This window comes from Antrostomus carolinensis, unplaced genomic scaffold (genome assembly GCF_000700745.2).
Source record: "Antrostomus carolinensis isolate BGI_N321 unplaced genomic scaffold, ASM70074v2 scaffold18871, whole genome shotgun sequence".
Classification (NCBI taxonomy): Eukaryota; Metazoa; Chordata; class Aves; order Caprimulgiformes; family Caprimulgidae; genus Antrostomus; species Antrostomus carolinensis.
Genome location: NW_010293702.1, coordinates 51829 through 70147, shown reverse-complemented (window position 1 = coordinate 70147; position 18319 = coordinate 51829). Strand labels below are relative to the sequence as shown.

The 18319-nt window shown below is 38.9% G+C and overlaps 1 protein-coding gene across 1 annotated transcript; it reads right to left on the bottom strand.

Moving 5' to 3' along the window:
* Window positions 1-5442: 5442 nt before the first annotated feature.
* Window positions 5443-16548, bottom strand: LOC104532240 (filamin A-interacting protein 1-like). Its single transcript, XM_010177393.1, has 3 exons — window positions 16288-16548; window positions 12903-13076; window positions 5443-5625 (listed from the first exon to the last, which is right to left on the bottom strand). The coding sequence occupies exons 1-3, from the start codon at window positions 16546-16548 to the stop codon at window positions 5443-5445; spliced, it is 618 nt and encodes a 205-aa protein (XP_010175695.1).
* Window positions 16549-18319: the final 1771 nt, after the last annotated feature.

The window sequence follows — 18319 nt, the reverse complement described above, 5'->3', positions numbered from 1 at the left end:
TTTGATTTCACAACATCTGTTGAAAGTTACGTAGTGCAATGGTACATAGTTTTTCACGTACGAGCATGAGGTAATTAATCTGTGTACATCACTTCCTTGAGTCTGTCTTCGTGCCTCAGTGGTATTATTAGTGGGACTGTCCCACTGGGGTGTAACGCAGAATGAGAACGCTAATGCTTTGCTTGTGGTGGGTCTCTCTTATTCACCTACAGAACACTAGATACCCATGAAAAAGGTCAAATGTAGAGAGATCTGGCATCCATTTCACAACTTGCAAGACATAGTCTCAGGCATATGTAATATATATAACTCATTGCCAGAAAGCTAAAAGGAAATGATTGCATTTGAGTACAATGCAATCTACAACAATAGTTCAGTGTGCATGAAATTAAAAACTGCTGGTAACACATGTAGAATAAATAAGTTGACAGTGTTTATTTTTACTGTAGCTTTCTATAGAGATAAGATCCTGCTTCGTATAATATTTAATTGGCTTCATTAAGAAAAACAGCAAATATTAGTTATACCCACTGTTATAAAATATTGAATTTTCCAGAGCTGGACACTCAATATATTGTTATTCCAATGCATGAATGTGTCAGAATTAAAGTAGAGCAGTATTACACTGACAACATACTAACATGCTTCACCTTTTAGCCAAGGAACATAGTTCCTTGTTTCCTTGATGCCCTGTCCCAGTTTTCAAGCATTGCTCACTTAACCTACTGTGTGTAGCAATTACTTTCATCTAACACTTTAAAACCCCCCCCAAAAAAAACCCCCAACCAAGCCACTTAACCTAGAGTGCTCATTTTTATATCATCACATTTCTTACCTGCTCAATACCTGAGCTCTATTATAACATAATATGATTTAATTTTGGTACGTTTTTAGTGTGATGTTTAGTCCATGTATTAACATTGCATGGGAAGGTACGAGTGTAATGTATAGGTACGTGAGGAAACACATAGCCTAATGCAGTAATGAGAGTGCATCCAGGGAAGAGACATAGAGGCAGGAAAAGGCTAATGTGGAAACGATAAAAAATATTTTGGAAGTGAGGACCTGGGAAAAGAATTTAGTTATTTGGAGGGACAGAAAGATATGTTTGGTTTGTGTGGGGTTTTTTTGTGGTGGGTTTTTTAAATTCTACTTTTTATTTTTTTGGAGGTGCTATGAAGAAGAATTTGTGAGACATAAATATAGAAAGGCTTGAGTAGAAAATGTGTCTAGGTATGAGAGGCTGAGTGACAAGCAGTATGACTTTGTTACCCCACTTTTAAGAACTGAGGAATGGAGAATCTTAACGGTAAAGCCAAGGGCAGGGGAATAAAGGACTGAGTTCCCTTCTAGTCTTACAGAGTTGGGGATGACGTCAGGTTGCTCACAAATGGTGAGATTTGTTGGGGTGATGGTGGTGGGAGTAGACTCAAGTCATGAGCATAGAGATGATGGCTGGCTTTGAGTTTCTGTGAGAGGCAGCACAGTGAAGGGATAAAGAGAAGATTTAAAGAATAAGACCAATGGACGGAGTAGAGGTGGACAATGGGAAGTTTCCAAGTCAGAGTACACTGTGGAAACACTTAAGAGAAATGAGTCCAGCTGGAGCTGCAGAAGCTCCGTGTGGGTAAGATGGCAAGGAAGTGCTGAAAGCTCATTTGTGTCCAAGGCAGCCAAAAGATCAGACACAGTGAAGAGAGATTAGGTTCAGTGGTTTGCCAGAAGAGAAGTTATTGAGCCTTTAATGAGAGCAGTTTCAGGTGAACATGGAGCAGAAACCAGACCGGAATGATGCCTACAATGAAACAGAGGGAAAGGGTCTCCTGGTGAGGATGGCAAAGATTGCCTCAGGAGCCCAGGCAGCCAGCAGAATCACTGTGCTGGTGGAGATCTTCAGTAGTCAGCTGGACAGGGGTCTGAGCCACCTGATGTGACTGTGAAGTTAACCCTGCATTCAGCAGGTTGTGCTGGAGACCTCCAGAGATCCCTGCTAGCGCGTATCACTCAACAGGACATCGGATTAAGTGACTGACCTTGAGGGGAGCAGCAGTTGGAGCAACAAGCCTGGTGTTTAATGGTGTTTTGTTAAATGAGAAAGGCTGCAGTTGTGAGACTTGCAGGTTAGGTTCCATTTTTTTATGCTTGGTGAATGATAATTCTTCAGGTGGGTATAATAATAACTTTGATCTTAACACTGAAAATGCCCCTTACTTGATGTTTCAAGAAGAAATGTCTGATACAGTGGAATAGAGTTTGGTTGGCTGGCTTAGGTTTTTTCACTTACTTAGAGCATAAGGAGTTTGTTTCTTTTTAGGAAATGTTAGGATTATTTCATATGTAAACAATTGTATTTTCTTCTTTGGACTGCATTCTCTATATGACCTTTGTGAATGTGAATTCAGCGCTAAAACAAAAACTCATGAGGGCTTTCCTCCCTGTAGGGGGGGGAAAAAAACAACCCCTTGTCCTAGTAGATGATCCTTTAACTAGAGGTCTTATGAATTGCTGCTATACCAACCTACAAAGTTTTATGCTGGTATTTGAATTCCTGTGAGCAACATTTATCATAAGTGCCTTTAAAAATCTATTTATATTCCTTATTAGCAAACTGCTATTTTTTTTCCTATCCTGTTGAACAACATTCACTTATTTAACTGATGTATGTTCATAATAAAACTTTACCCTTTGTATAGTTGATAGTCTGTATAGTATATAGAAAATCTGGAGATGGGACACACCTATACATTGGGAGATTTCTTCCTTCCCTCCAATTTAACCCTTGTACCCAAGGTACCTGTGACTGGTTTCTTCCACTTATACTCACATTTCCTTTCAGCATTCTGAAAAGGAGAATAACTGTGCTTTCATAATATTTAAAACTCCTTGAGATTTGCAGAGGAAAAGGGCTGTGTAAGTGCTAATAATTTTACTGTTTTACTCTTTTATTTCTTTTTTTTTTGTGTGGAGTGGAGGGTAATATATAAATATGTAAATACTGGCATGCTTTCCCTCCTCCTTATTTAAAATTATATTTGGAATTGTATGCAAGGGTTGGATCTGACTGATAGTTTATTCTTACTGTCAGGAGTAGTTTTCAGTGTTTCAGCATTACTGTCCCATAACATCTACATTTTTTTTCATTTTGATCACATAATGATATATTATTCATGTACCTTGTTTGGCTTACATGCATTCTATACTCTTCAAGGATATATTTAGCTTATACTGAAGCCTTGCTCTTTGATAAAAGCAAGATTTTTTTTGACTAATTGAATGGAAGTTGAGGATTTTGCTTTGAAACTGAAATACTGTTAGGAATGTTATATACCCTTCCATGCTTACAATACTGCTTCTAGCTGAAAAAATAAGAGAGTTCATTGATGAATATTTAATGCTTTTCTGATTTATTTTTTTTAATTGAATTTGGGGAAAACAAAAATTTATTTGTCATTTTTTTATGTATGAAACTTTTTATAGAGTTCCATTTGTTCTTAATCCAAATGCAAAATTCACATCCTGAGAAGATTTAAATTGAACTAAGCTTTTTGAAATGAAAGAAAGGGTCACTTTGTGTAGGGGTGTGTGTTCCAAATGTCAGGTCAGGCAGGCTAATGTAGAAAGAGCTGTGCCTCAATTTACTGAATGGTTTTTTTTTGGTTGTGGGTTTTTTGGGTTAGTGTTGGGGGTTTTTTTGTTTGGTTGGGTTTTGGGGTTTTTTTTTGCTTGTTTTGTTTTGTTATGGAAAGCAATTGCGTGGAGGTCTTGATGGCGACATTACTTGGCAAACATTTTGGAATCAGCTCAACATGTGACATCACCCCCCCTTAAGGTTTTCCACATAAAATACGTGCTCCAAAGAAAATACAAAAATTGAGACTTAATCCAAAATCTATTATTACATTAGGCACCTCAGTATTCCCCTCACCCCTTTTTCCAGGCAGATAGACTAAATGTTGCAGATAATAGTAGAAAATAGTTTGTAGTCTTCTTGGGGGGAATATGGAGGAGGGGCAGGGAAGAGTTTTAATCCCTTGTCAACCCTGTTTTCACAAGAAAAAACTATACAAAAACTGATGCTTAGTCTTTCCTTCTGTGCAGCTTTTCATGCTGTATGAGCACGTCTGATGAAACATCCTGACACTTAGCAACCGTAGATGTTTAGCTCTGTATCTAAGAGATGAGCATCTCATAGTTTTGAGGAAAAGACAGCAGAGATGAAAACTTCCATTCATCTTGGGTTTTGGTTCCTGATATGATGGTTTTTCACAAAAACAGTTCTTAGAGGAATAAAGTCAGTTTTGTGCCTTGTGAGAGGACCGTGGATGCTTTTCTGTGTGTGCCTGTGCTTGCCGGCATCTGTGTAGATTTCTCTGAGAAGCAGAGGGATTTTTTCCCCATCTGCTTTAATTGCAATCTATAAATTGGCTGTGTACTTGGTGGGAAGCATATGTGCTATCTTTGATAGACCTGCAGGAGAGGTGTAGTGCAAAGGGTGAGCACTGCCAAAATATGTGGAACATGATGTTACACAGGCGAAGCAGGGGAAGAATTATCTGTGCATAATGTGAGTTTGGAATAGGCTTGATGTTCTCACACCCAAACATTTCCATCTGGAAGCTGTTCCTAAGCAAAAGGAAACAGAGACAATATTCTCCTATCTTCTGGAGGAGCTATCCAGGGAACAGGAAATGTTCTTCAATTTCCACCCCCCACCTTAGAATATGTTCAGTTTTACTGCAGATTCAGAGAAGCTGCAGTTTAAAGTGGCTTTTTTAAAAAGACAGTAAATGATATTAAATTCTTCTTAATCCTTCTTCTGAGAAGTGGTATTGAAACCCTTACACTGTGCTTAAACAAGCTGTGACACTTTTAGGTTGCACTTAAAAATAAAGTTGGATTTATGGTTTTTATACCAATCCTGATATGAGAACTTTATGGTGTTCTTATTTTCAAAGCTTTCTGTAAGTTACCCTTTGCCTTCGCTTCAGCTGTCTGTATTTCTATGGTCTGTCCAACACCACCTACTTTTCCTGATGTCTTTTTCTTCTGCAATCAAAGGCTGCATACCTGATTTTATATTCTGTTACTTAATACTGTAATGTACACTGAGCATCCTAAATGTGCTGAAAGGTTCACCTGCTTCATGTTGGTTGTGCCTTTACACCTTTGCCTATTCCCCTGTATTCTCTGTAGAGAACATACCTGTTGTCCTGCCACAGTGCTGAAGAATCTGAGAACCATTTGACCTACCTTGCCTGCTGGTGGAGATGTAGACACTGCTGTTATTTAGGAGTAATTAGTTGTGATTTCACAGCTGAACTCTCAAAATACAACTCTGCAAATATTTCTGATTTTTAGTGGATGCAGAATAAGAAGGTGGACAGATCCTTACATGTAATTTTAAACTCTAGGTATTTCTTCGTACTATGGCAAGAGGTAACCTTACCTTTCACGGTCTTGTTCCAGTAAGTTTGTAAACTCATCACTTTTTTCCATGTATTTGCTGTGCTTCCTCTTCTCTTCTTCTAGTTCATACAGTGTCTGTCTGTGTGATTTTTCTACCATTAGAAGTTGCTCCAGCATTCGTCTGTGAGTTTCTTTCTGTTTCTGTACAACTTTATCAAGCTACAAAAAACAAACAAAAACACTTGAAGTCTTTTGAAACTCTTACTTGCTCAGGCTTTCATTAATGAAAGATTTTGAGAAACTTAATAATATGAAATGCATTTAATAGCCTAATGGCCAGGTCCTCTGGTGTCTGTCTGGAAAGGGTTATTTAGTTCTGTCAGTCTAATTCTGACAAATTGAAAAAATAAGTTAAGGAACTGTTTTGCAGGACCCTCAGACACCTTCTGTTCCTCCTCCTGCCATAACTGATCCTCAACAGGTACTAATTAACAGTTACTGTTCCCAGGGCTGTGCTTTTCTCATTGATCATTGTGGTAGAGAAACAGATGTCTTGGCAGAAGAAGCCTTTGCTTCACACAGAAGTAGACTGACTTTTGGTTGAATAGAAGTAGCTGCCTCATTTTTAGCTGTATAGGAAGTAAGCACATTGAATTGTCTTTGTAAGGTAGGCAGATAGATCAAAAGGCAGTTTTCCTCTGGTTTCACAGTAAATGCATGATAGAATCAAGAATGGGAAACAAACCTGTCTCCTGTGCTTACTCTGAGCCTGGCTCTGGGTTTCTGGAATAAGTAAGCGCTAAATTTTGAAATGGTTGGGAGTATTTTTATTTAACGGTGGCATTTCCTCTTCTGTTTCTCAAATTTCACACATTATGAAGGGGTTTGCCTTGCAGATGGCACCTTTATAGCACAGGTTGAACATCAAACTCCCTCCCCTTCCCCAAGGATTTCTGCTGAGCTTCTAAATGTTTTTATATAGTGATATTTTAATTTAAATAATCTATTTTAGGTTTTGGTAGTAATTTTTAGTTTTTCTAAACCACAGAGGTATTGGCATAACTGTTCACTGGACTTATGCTGTTAAACAAAATGATTTCCACAAACTGAGAGAAAATTATAATTCTGAGGATTCTTTTATAATTTTGAATTCAGTATATGACAAAGTTATGCAAGTGTGTGTGTATGAACCATGAAGGAGTTTTCCTCCTTAGGCAGTACTGATCTAGCTGAAGTTTGAGGAGTGCTCACTGGAAGCCAACTAAAGACATGGGAAGATTCTATATTGGTAAGAATCTTTGTTCCCCGGCTCGTTCCCCTTCCCCTGTGGAGACTGCCTCCCTCATCAGGTCAGCACAGGAATCCTTGTATCTGTTTTGGAGAAGAGAAATTTTGAGCTCAAAGCCCAGTGTCTCCTTTTAACCACAGTCTGTTCTAATAGTTCAAGCCGCTTTGCAGTGCTTTACCCTGTTAATAGGAGAGGATTCACAAATGGGCAGTGTGGGCAGCAAGGCTGGTTCTGGGTTCTCCAGTGTTTCCCCCACAAGGAATTTCATGTGCCACAAGAAACAGTGGGGTTTCAGATTGTTAGGGCCACTGCTTATTTTGGACAATTTAATACTGAGGAGTATGATTAATTATCTTTTCCTCATGTTTATTCACAGTTTGGCTGATAGAATCGGTGACAGAAAGAGCTAAATGCCTAAACATGAGTTTCTTGAATGAATGTGAATATCCTCAATTTCTACATGGGCTTCCAAGTCTGCATCTGCTTACCTCAGCTTCTTTTTCAGCTTTATATATTCTCTTATGTTTCTCCTAAACAATTGTTAACTTTTTTTGGTGATGCTGCTATGAATAAGGAAAAAGGAACTATTGATGGGACTTTAAAGATGGTTTGAGTCAAAATATTCCAACAGGAATGTGGAACATTTTTAAAATTGCCCATTCTTTCTGCTTATGATGTTAGACAGTGTCTTTTCTGTTGTGACATAGCTGAGCTTGTTTGATGCATGATCAAAAAAAGTAAAGAAACCTATGACTGTCCTTTTTGTCTGCTCTTCCAGCAGGTTGTTAAGGTCTTTCATCTTGTTCATTCATAGTCTGCACACTTTTACACCAGCAAGATCAATGCTTTCTGGAATTATGATCCTGAAGGAGGACCTCTTGGGAAAACATTTCTTACCTAAACCATTGCATGTGCAAGCTTGCTCAGTAAGCAGGTGCCACCTTATACAGTAATCTCTTGACTGTTTGCTACGTCTTTTACAGAGCTTGAAAACTGAATTGGCTTAAAAGGTCAGGTTGAAGAAAACGGGACATTTTTAACTTCTCCACGCTCTTCCTTCCACTAGAACTGGAAATTTCTAAATTTAAAATCTTTTGTTGAGATACTAGCTTACCAGAATGAGAGAATTTTCAGTGTGTTGTATCAACCTTCCTCCCCCTCGAAGACTTCAGAGGTTTTTTTGGAACAGCTATTCACAGGTGCATGGAGCACCATCACCTGAGTTTCTGATCCTTGCCTTTTTAAAGGTCATGCTGTCAGGTGAATATCTACCGTTTTCTGAAAGCAACCTGCTTCCTGTTTGTTTTGATGAAGTTCTGTTTGCAGCTATTCCCTGTTTTTCTTAAATTGATGGGAACTGGGCATCAGCCTTATATGATAGTGCTTGCTGGTCTCAGCCCTCAGTGCGGGGTCAGGTGGGGAAGAAGGCAAAGGTGTGAATTTACGATGATCTTTCGAGGTCCCTTCCAATCCCTAATATTCTGTGATTCTGTGATTCTTTTGGCAGACAGTCTGAATGGATGGGGTTAGGGAAGTAAAGTGATGCATTTGTATGGATTGGACCACTGCTCCAAAAGTATATGTAAGAATCTGAGGGGATGTGTAAATTACTGTCATGAGAAAACACTGAAATTTCTGGCTACAAACTCATCGTAAATCAGATGACTCCTGTTTCCAAACATAAATGCCTGGTGGAGATGAGGGTTAGTCATCAACACAAACAACCTTAACCAAATAGAAAATAGTCTTGCTTCTGCACTGTTGGGTGTGAAGGAATGGGACCTGCCAGCAGTGTTTTATGGGTTCAGTATATTTTGTTTGCTCTAGACTGTTTGTTGAATGGCTGTGAGAGGTTAGTTCAAGTGGTAATCCAAGCAGCAAGTATGCAAGAAGAAAGACAGTAACTCCAGGTTTGTTTTGCAGTTCTCGCTGATCAATGCCAGTGCCTTTCACTTTGCAGTTGTGCTTTTGTCAGTGTTGAGGTTAGCAGTTTGGATTCCACACTGGTATTTTGGAATGGGAGAGGTGTGTATTCAAGGCAGGGAGGGGGAACTAGGAAGTTGAAAGTGAGTAAAAGAACAGTGGGGAGACCTGCTTACATGAAACAATGAGAGATGAGTAAATAAGCTACTGCATCAAAGCTGTTTTCATGTTGCAGTTTTCTCCTGTTGCTCAGATTGGAAGATTTGTTTATATTTTTGTTTCAAGAATGCTGTCAAATAATTTTTACTATGAGCATTCACAGCTAGCATGTGGCTGTTGTGGCTGGGGACAGGAAAGAGAGCGAGAGCTTGGGATTCCACTCAGGAGAGAAGGGAAGAGGTGCTGTGCCTGTCTCCTAGTACAGGTGGGTGATAGAGAGGAGAATTGGTGAGGCAGCAGATCCGGCATCACAAGTAATGAGGACACTTAAGATCTGCATGTAAGCTGCATAATGGGTATGGTTGGCCTTGTGACACTTGTGTGTGGTATAGTGCAGCATGCTTCTCCCTCCCTGCAGGACGAGCGGAGCAGAATCTGGTACTGGTTCCTGCACTTCTGTGTGTTTTGTTTGGAAGCTCTGTTGTTTCCCTCTGAAAGATAAGGGCACTTCCCTAAGGAGAAAATGTCACTCCTCCATTTTCCCTGTGAGATCTTATGGCTGACTGCAACATAATCCAGCAGAGAAGAGAGAGGGAAGTTGTGTGCACTCCTGCTAGTGAGAGATCCTCTCACAGGAACGATCTTCAGCAGCCCCTGGTTCCTCACATTTCTCTGTCCAAATGCTAAATCTCCACATGCAGAAGCATCCATTTATATGTATGCACACACATTTACTCAGCATATACAGTTCTTGGCTAAAAACTGAGAGGACTAATAAGCAGCAGTATAAATGTATTCTGTTGAAAATTAAAGTGATAAAATCTTAATTGATTAGTTTTGTTCTTGCTAACCATATGGGCTTTTTGCTAGGATTAATACATGAACATACTGTACAATACAATGGAATATAAGAGGCATGGTCTTATGTAACTGTGAATAGTTCAGCAAGCTAAAAATTCCCAGGAATTTAGTCATTTAAATACATTTTGCCACTAACTTGTGTCTGAAGTCAAGCTGGAATGATGTGTCTCATATCCATTACATTGGAACAGAACTTTTCGTGTTTCTCTTTTTAGACTGTTCTGTGTTTGGCACAGTGCCAGAATAAAATCCAGGTTAGTTATATTTCTTTATCCCAAGTTCAGTGAAATATTATTCCTGTTACTAGTACCATCATGATTATTGTTTATAAACGTATAATCTTGAGTTTAGAATTGTGGGAGCAGTTCTTCCCTTGCCTTTTTGAGCCCTAGCTGAGCCAAATTTCCATGTGGATGTGTTGGTCTGCTTTTCCTGAATGCCACGTTGTCAACATTATAGTTTCAGTCTCTTCCTATGACCATAATGTATTGGTACCCTACAGCTGTCATCGTTGGAAGGTTGTGAGCAACACTTGTGAGACGTTGTGATGATGCAATCAGATATACTTTGTTAAAAGGCTGATGAGGACGCATCTTTTCCCGAGTTGATTGGCACTGCGATTTTAAAAATTGGTTAAATTTTGAATTATCCTTGATGGATACAGAATACAGGCTTTCTTCTAGTTTTGCTGCTTTTAGAGGAGTTCTCCAAGTGGGAGGAAGTATTGTTCATCACATTTCAAACAGTCAGGCACCAGATTTTTTTCTTTGACTGTGTTATTGGAAGCTGGGCAGAGTTAGAAACCAGAATTGGCTTTCTAATTCCATGAAGGTTTGAAATGTGAGAAAAGACACCATAGATTCTGTGGTATTTTCCTCTTTATCTCTTTTTCCCCCACATCACCACCTCTGATGGATTTTTATTTTTTTTTAATTAATTTGTTCCTTTTTGAATCTATAATAATAATAGTTCTTATACTATTATTCTGTATTTACTAGAATGGTGAATACTGTTCATTTTCTATTCAAGAGAAGTGGTAATTGATCTGAGGCCAGATTTTTCATCAGTAACTGACTCGATCTAAATTTATAAACCATGCAAAGATGGAAAACCTTTTCAAGCCTTTATGTCAGACAGAAGCAAAACCAAACTAAAAGTCTATTTTCTCTTCTTTTAAGCTCCTTTAAACATAAAACAATGTATTGTCTCCTCAAGTGTGAGGAATTAGAGCAAGCTTATCTGGCACTTGTTAGGTTGCAGAAAGAAATAGCTGTAATAGCTGTAGAGCAAATTTGGCTGAAAAAACCCTCTGCTTTCGTTTTTTTGTTGGGTTTTTTGTGGGGTTTTTTTTGTTTTTGTTTTTTTTTAAAGTAAGACATGGTCTGTCACACTCCTCATAGGTTTTGCAAAGGTAGATGTATTAATACTGTTTTGTACTTTGCTACATTTCTTCACTTGTGAATCCTGTTCCTAGTGAGTACAGCTGTCCAGTCACCAAATTTTCCCTCTGCAGTACTTTCCTAACCAAATTTGCCAAGGAACTTCATAAAGTTTAGGGTAGATGAGTGAGTTGTGAGAGAAAGTTAAAGGGCCAGTATTCTTGCAGATAGCGACCTGAAATTCGCTGTTTTCACTTGAGTTTTGAGAAGAGCCTCTGTGTTCAGAGCTATAAAGCTAAGCTGTCAAGGGTGAGACACACATGCTCTAGAGGAACTGGATCAGCAGAGATTTTGTAGGCAGATACAAAGGTACATTGTCATGGTGGCAAAGGGGGGGTTTAAATGGTTGATTCCAATACTTCATGGCTGGTTCCACCTCCCTTGTTTTTTATGAATGCTTAAAAAATCCAAACGAAAACTAAATGGATCTCTGATTTAATTTGGGGGGGATTTTGGAACTGAAATTGTGGAATGCCTGCCAATTACGGCATCCTTTGGTTTACCAAGATATACGAAGTGCCAGTGGTTCTTCTAGCCTTTCAGTTGCTCTCAGGATGTTTATCTTTGCCTTTTGGAATTGCCAGATTGAGTGGTGTTAGAAATCCTTTCTCTGCCATTAAGTGTAAGAAGGAAAAAGCGTGTATAAACTTACGTAAAGTAACAGACTGAACTTATGTTTTCAAACTTTTTTGGACTTCAAATCTTTTACATTTGTGCTCAAAATTTCTGTGACATAATGCCACAGTGTTCTAAAATAAATTAACCTCCATGGTTGAACTTTATCTGTTTCAGATTATAGCCAGAGATTTTAACCTTTGAGCCTTTGAAATGAGTGTTGTTGACCTTTTGCCTGACATAATTTTCTCTGAAACGAACTCTTGTATCCTTAGGTACCTTTCTGTTCAGAAAGCTTGGAAAACACTTGTTAGGGGAATTTTATTCATAATATGCTTTTATTTTTGTGATTATTATCAGTACTGAGAAGCATAATAAAAAATGTTTATCTAAATTCATAGAATCATGGAATCATAGAATGGTTTGGATTGGAAGGGACCTTAAAGATCATCTAGTTCCAACCCCCCTGCCATCAGCAGGGACACCTTCCACTAGACCAGGTTCAAGGGGAGACACTTGGGGGAAAAAAACCCACATATTCTGGTATGTAAGGATTTTAATATGCAGTGATTTGCACTGCAGGGCAGAAGTGAAATTCAGATAACATTGTTCAGAAGGTATGGCTGCTGCTGCAGTGTAATTAAACTAAAAGTTACTTAGCTAACTTAGGTATAATGTGAGAATATTAGATTTCTGCCTGGATTAAGTTTCTTTTGACAGCTCTTTAGCGTAACTGCTCATTCTGAGCAGGTACACCTGTGACTCCCCCAGAATTAGTGGGAGCTGGGGTATGTAAAGGTAGACAGCTGTGTCTGTCATTGCTGCTGAATGGCCCTTACCAGCCGTCGGTGAGATGGCCTCAATGAGATGAATGCGGAGGCATCTGTTTGTTTGGGTTGTGAATTTGGATAACAGAAAGGGAAAAAAAAAAGTGATGGTGTCAAAAGTAGAAGGCTGATTATCAGAGTTTGAGCAAGACAAAATCATGTCTGTCGATGTTTAAATCCCCAAGTGCACAGTATAAATGAGGATCATTAGATACCTGATTTCATTAGGGGCACCACTGGACCTTGGACTTTGTTCTGCTGTCACTTATACTCATCTTAGATTCTATATTTAGAGCTCATTTACTTTCTTTCCCTGAAGTCAGTGAGATATTTTCTGTTGAATTTGGTGGGAACTATGGTTAAATATCAATTATGTGTTCATACCTCTCCCATAGGCTTTTCGTAGATATCTTCTTGCCATTGCTCTGCCTTTGTTTGAATAGCATCTCGCTGGAGGGCCTCTAACACCTTCTTGGGAGTAACAAAGCCATATCGTGCTTCAAGCAAAGCCAAGTCAATTTTTTCAGCCTTAAGTACTCCTATAACTTCATCTTGAGCCTGCAGAAACACAAAGTTAGATTTATTTTATTTTGTTAAACTGTATATGTGTATTTACACGTCAGCTTTATACTTTCGATTTTAAGAAAACTAAAAAACTTTTTAAAGAATGCTATGTATGTAAAGCACCCCAAAATAGTAACATGAAGACAGTTAAAAAGCATGAGGGAAGTGTTGGTCTTTGTATTTTATGAGTTCTGCATAAATTCCAACATCTGCAGAACCCTCGTCAATGCTTAAGTACTCTGTTAGTGATTCGATTGTATTGCTGTTTCTGGGCCAGTGTGTAGCATTTATAGCACAAAATTTCAGGGCCAAATGTGACTTGTGATATTAGAAATTAATTTTAAATTCTTAGTGAAATATGTTGGGATGGTTTTTGAAGCCTGGAAGTGTTGTACATTCTGTATATTCTGGATACAAACGTGGTTTCTGTAGTTCAAACCCACCTGGGGTTGTCTGCTTCTTTTGTTACCCTGAGCTCCTCTGAGCAGTGAACGTAGTGAGGTGTGGGGTGCAGGGGATGTGACCCATCACAACACGCATTCCAAAGCCATGCAATAATGGCAGTTCTTTAAAACAAGATTAATTGCCTACAAAGCTGGCAGTGGGGTCCTGCGTACACATAAATATGTGTGTGACACTCTGCTTTATGCATTTATAGATGTGTAGATGTGCACACACTCATGTACATGCCCTCAGGTAATAAGCAACCTTGCAGCAGCAAGTCTTTTTTTGGAAGTAACTGCTGTAAGGATGTTCTCAAACTGTGAGTCTATGCTAAAAAAATAAAGCTTTTTAAAAGATAATGATTAAGAAAAGGTGGTGTTACCTGGTTTCCAAAAATACTGTAGTTTCAAAAAGTATAACCTGAAAATGTGTATTGTACTTTTCCTTTCTTAATGTCATTACATTTGTTTCCTTAATTTTATACAATATCTGAAGACATCCTGTTACCAAAGAGTAGATATAATATCTTTTCAGGTATGTTTTTCATATGTTTTTCTATGTATGTATTTCAGAAATTCTTGTGCAAGCTGGCAGGTGTATGTACCTTCACACCTTCTTCCTGTCATACAGCGGTGCTCTCTAAGTCCATGCTCCATGCTGGAGAAACATGCTGTGTGTATCTGCAGTATTTGAAGTGATCTATAAATTCTCTCTGCTCTTAAAAAAACCCAACCAACCAACCAAACAGAAAAAAACAAACCAAGAACACTTCTTTGCTATAAAGTTACTAGCTCCTAGATGCCAAGTTGGAAGGGACAGAATACCTGCTGCAAATATTGTGCTAATTGCCTCCAAGTCCTGCTTCTAATGATAATGTTTTTTTTCATTAGAATGTTTGCTTATGTGAATATTTCCACTGTGAGGGAAGCTGGTTTAGGTCACCACCTTCCCTAGGACAGTGTCCATCTCTTTCTTTTTCCCTGTATCCTCTGGTGGAGGAGGTTGCCCCCTGCCTCCATTATGGTGACATAACTACATGGACTGTCTCAAACATCGATTTTTTGCAATGATCTCCGTTAAAAACACAACAAAGTACATGCTAATCTTGAAAGGGTAGAATAGGAGGGGAGGAAATCGGAAAGAGAGATGTGTCAGGAGAGAGTAACACTTTCAGACTGACTGCTCTTGGCTGGAGCACTTCTGTTTCCCTGTTTGTGACTTTGATTAAAAAAAAAATAAAATAATCTATTTCTAATCCTTAACATTGTGGGGGAAAAAAAAACCTAGAAGAGTGATCTTTGTGCATCTTATATGTTCTGGAACTAGAGAGTAATGGTATCTAAATTTGAAACTTAATTATGGTTGGACTGACAGCTGATCTTCAGAGATTTGACTTGGCATTAGAGGAGGTGGAAGGTTAGGAACAAAAAATGACTTCTCACTTTTTTTCATTCATAATGTTTCCTTTGGAATGTCGGACATGATTGAAAATGTTAATGTCAGGCTCGTTGTTTTCTAGTTTCTCATTTCACTCTGTTCCAGTTTTAAATCTTAAGAACTGAAGTGTGTGTGCGCTTATATATACAAATATTGATATATGTATATTACACAAGTGTAGTGAAGTGTGTGTGTAATATAAATATATATATATATTTTAGAGGAGTGTGTGACATCTGAATTTTAATCTCAATTAAGAAAGGGCAAGTGAGCAGGAGATAAACATTTTGCGAACATGGAAATTCTTCTGTTTGCATAATGAAATGTTCTGCATAAGTTTGCCTTGGATCTGCCCTCAGAAATTGGTACATCTATCAAATCCTCATATTGCATGTATGTTCTGTTAAGCATGTAGGTATTGTTATGTAAATATATACACATATTTTAAGAAGGGAACTACCTGGGTAATCAACTCTGAAACCCTGTGATGTACCCATTGGTGCCACTTTGGCCAGTTTTGTTTTTTTTTTTCCCTCTGCCTATGAGCAGTTTAAAGTGACTGTCAGTATTTCTGTGCAATCAGCCTGCCACAGAAATATTCTTCCTGCTCACTGGAAATCTGTTTCCCACTTCCTGAAATTACATTTGACCAGGTTAGGCATCATTTACCACTTGGCAGCTGGCTCCTTTTCCAAGAAAAATGCTTGCTCTTCAGAATCCAGAATCTTGTGGGCTAAGTGACATGCAACGCTTATGCTTCATATTATGGGAAATAAATTGGCTACTTTGATTTTTCTAGCAAAATATGTTAGAATACTGTGGAGTGAGTTACCTCTTGTAATCTGGCACGTACTGATTCATAGGGAGTAATGCTCATGACCTCACAGGAGAGAGGAGATAAGAAATAAATAAGTAACATATCTTAGAGGTGTCTAATATTTTCTCCATATTGGTTTTACAGTGAGAAATACTTTGTATTCAAAGTACTTAATATGGGGCAGCACAGTAGGAAACTTTTGTGAGTTCTCTGCTTTGAGAGCTGTGATCCTTCACAGTGGACCAGGAGTGTTTTTAGTGTGATACAGGTACACTGAGAATAAATTTTATTTGCATTTAGGTGTGGTGTAAAGATCACCTTTTCTGGCTGATAGCTACAGTAATAGCTGTAATTTGCATTTTTATGTACTTTGGAATTTGTTTGTCCTTCTGTATCCAATGAGGTAGTGTGTTTCCTTAACATGAAAGCAGCATGTGTTTGCAGTAAATAGGGGGCAGGGAGGGAAGTGTGTTTCAGCCTGCGATATAAAATAAGACAATAAATCACCTGTAATTCACCCTCAAGGACACTAAGAAGAAATAACAAATCATCACGAGAGAGATCTTCTCTTTTCTTTAAAGAACTTCTTTGTTTTTTCTCTGCCTGAGGGCTTCTTGGGATGGTACTGGCTTGGGCTGCATCGTCCTTCTGCCTTCTTTGCACATTTCCTCTCCCACTGTAATCAACCTCTTCTTTATGGTGGTCCTTTGGCCTTTGGCTCAGTTTTGGTCTGGTAGGGCTTTCTGTGCTGTTACTTCTGGAACGCATGGTTTATATCTCTGAAGCTGAAGGAAGGTGGGGAAAAAAATAATTGTTTTAACTAGCAGAGACTATAAAACTATTACCATAATTTACAGTGGGTATTATTCCCTCCAGACTGGTAGCTTTCCCTCCCACACAAGGCTGTTTGTCATTTGACAAAAGCTGACAACCTCATGTAAGCCAACAGAACTGGGCTGGGATCCTTACTGGATGTCTGTGGTGAAGTGAGTCTTTACTGGTGTTATGCAGTTGTAACAATTCCCTCCTCAATATTTGCAAAGGCAGCAACTTTAGCAGCAGTACTGTGCACATCACCGCAGACCGTGTTTCCCATTTGAGAAGCAGCATCCACCTCATCTTTCAGGTAGATACTGTGATGAGGCAAATTCAGGTTTAGAAGGTTTTCAGTAGGAAGGTCTTTCTGGGCCTACATGAAAGCTGGGTTGGGACTTTTTACAAGGGTACATAGTGATAGAACAAGGGGAAATGGCTTTAAGCTGAAAGAGGGGAGGTTTAGATGAGATATTAGGAAAAAATCCTTCACTGTGAGGGTGGTGAGACACTGGAACAGGTTGCCCAGAGAAGCTGTGGCTGCCCCCTCCCTGGAAGTGTTCAAGGCCAGGCTGGATGAGGCTTTGAGCAACCTGGTCTAGTGGAAGGTGTCCCTGCTCACAGCAGGAGGGTTGGAATTGGATGATATTTAAGGTCCCTTCCAAACCTAACCATTCTATGATTCTGTGATTCCCATTTCATAATGTCCCAACCTTTACTGTAAAGCTGTGTTTTGTTTTCCTTTGTCTTTCGAAGGGAGAGCACAAAGGTGATCCTCCACTACTATGAGTTATGCACTTTCATTCCCCACATTGAGCAAAATGTGGAGTAGCTCATGGAGACTGCAAGGAGTGAGCATTGTCATTACTCCACCTCCCCAACACCACCACCCCCAAAACCAAACTACCTTGCTGATCATGGTGTTGCCCCCCTGATAACCATATAATATGAAACCTTAACTACTACTTCAGTGCTAGACTCGAGCACTCTAGAGGTGTTAGTACCTGGCCAAAAGGAGTCCTGTCCTAACTAGGCCCCTTTGAAGTGCCACTGTTAAGTAAACATACTCTAATGCCTTTGCAGATAAATTAGTAACACTGTATAAATGTTGATTAACCTCAGGAACTCTGTTTTCCTTATCACCACTCAGATTAAGGTATGAATGGATTATAGTCCACCTCTACAGGAAGACTGTGGTCATGGATACTGTCTAGCAGACAAAAGCCTGATGATGTGATTCAGAGGTGAAATTAAACATGTTTCAAGTACAAATAAGGCACAATTTTTCTTATTAAACTGCAAAGCTAATTGCTGAAAGGTGCAGAAAATTGTTATGGCCTGTGGTAGGCAGGAGATGAGTGCACTGTGCTGCTTTTTGGCCTCACAAATCTGTAGCTGGTGAGGTTCTTTCAGAGTTCCCCCTTCCGCCAGGTTCTGACTCCAAATCCTAAAATCTGTGACTGCACTTCTTAACTGTGGCAATTTTCCACTGAATGCTACAAATGCTTCCTTTTGGTTTTTTTGTGCAAGAACAGTGGAGGTGGAAGAAGCTTTTAGTTTCTAATGGATGATGACTGAGAGTGGGGAGAATTTATCAAAACATTACAAGAAAAGCAAGTGACATTTTCTATAATGCTGAAGTCTCTTCTAGTCTAATTTAAAGCACTCATAATAATAGCTTGTATTTCATAAGAACAGTTTGTTTCTCCAGGTTTCCAAAAACTGA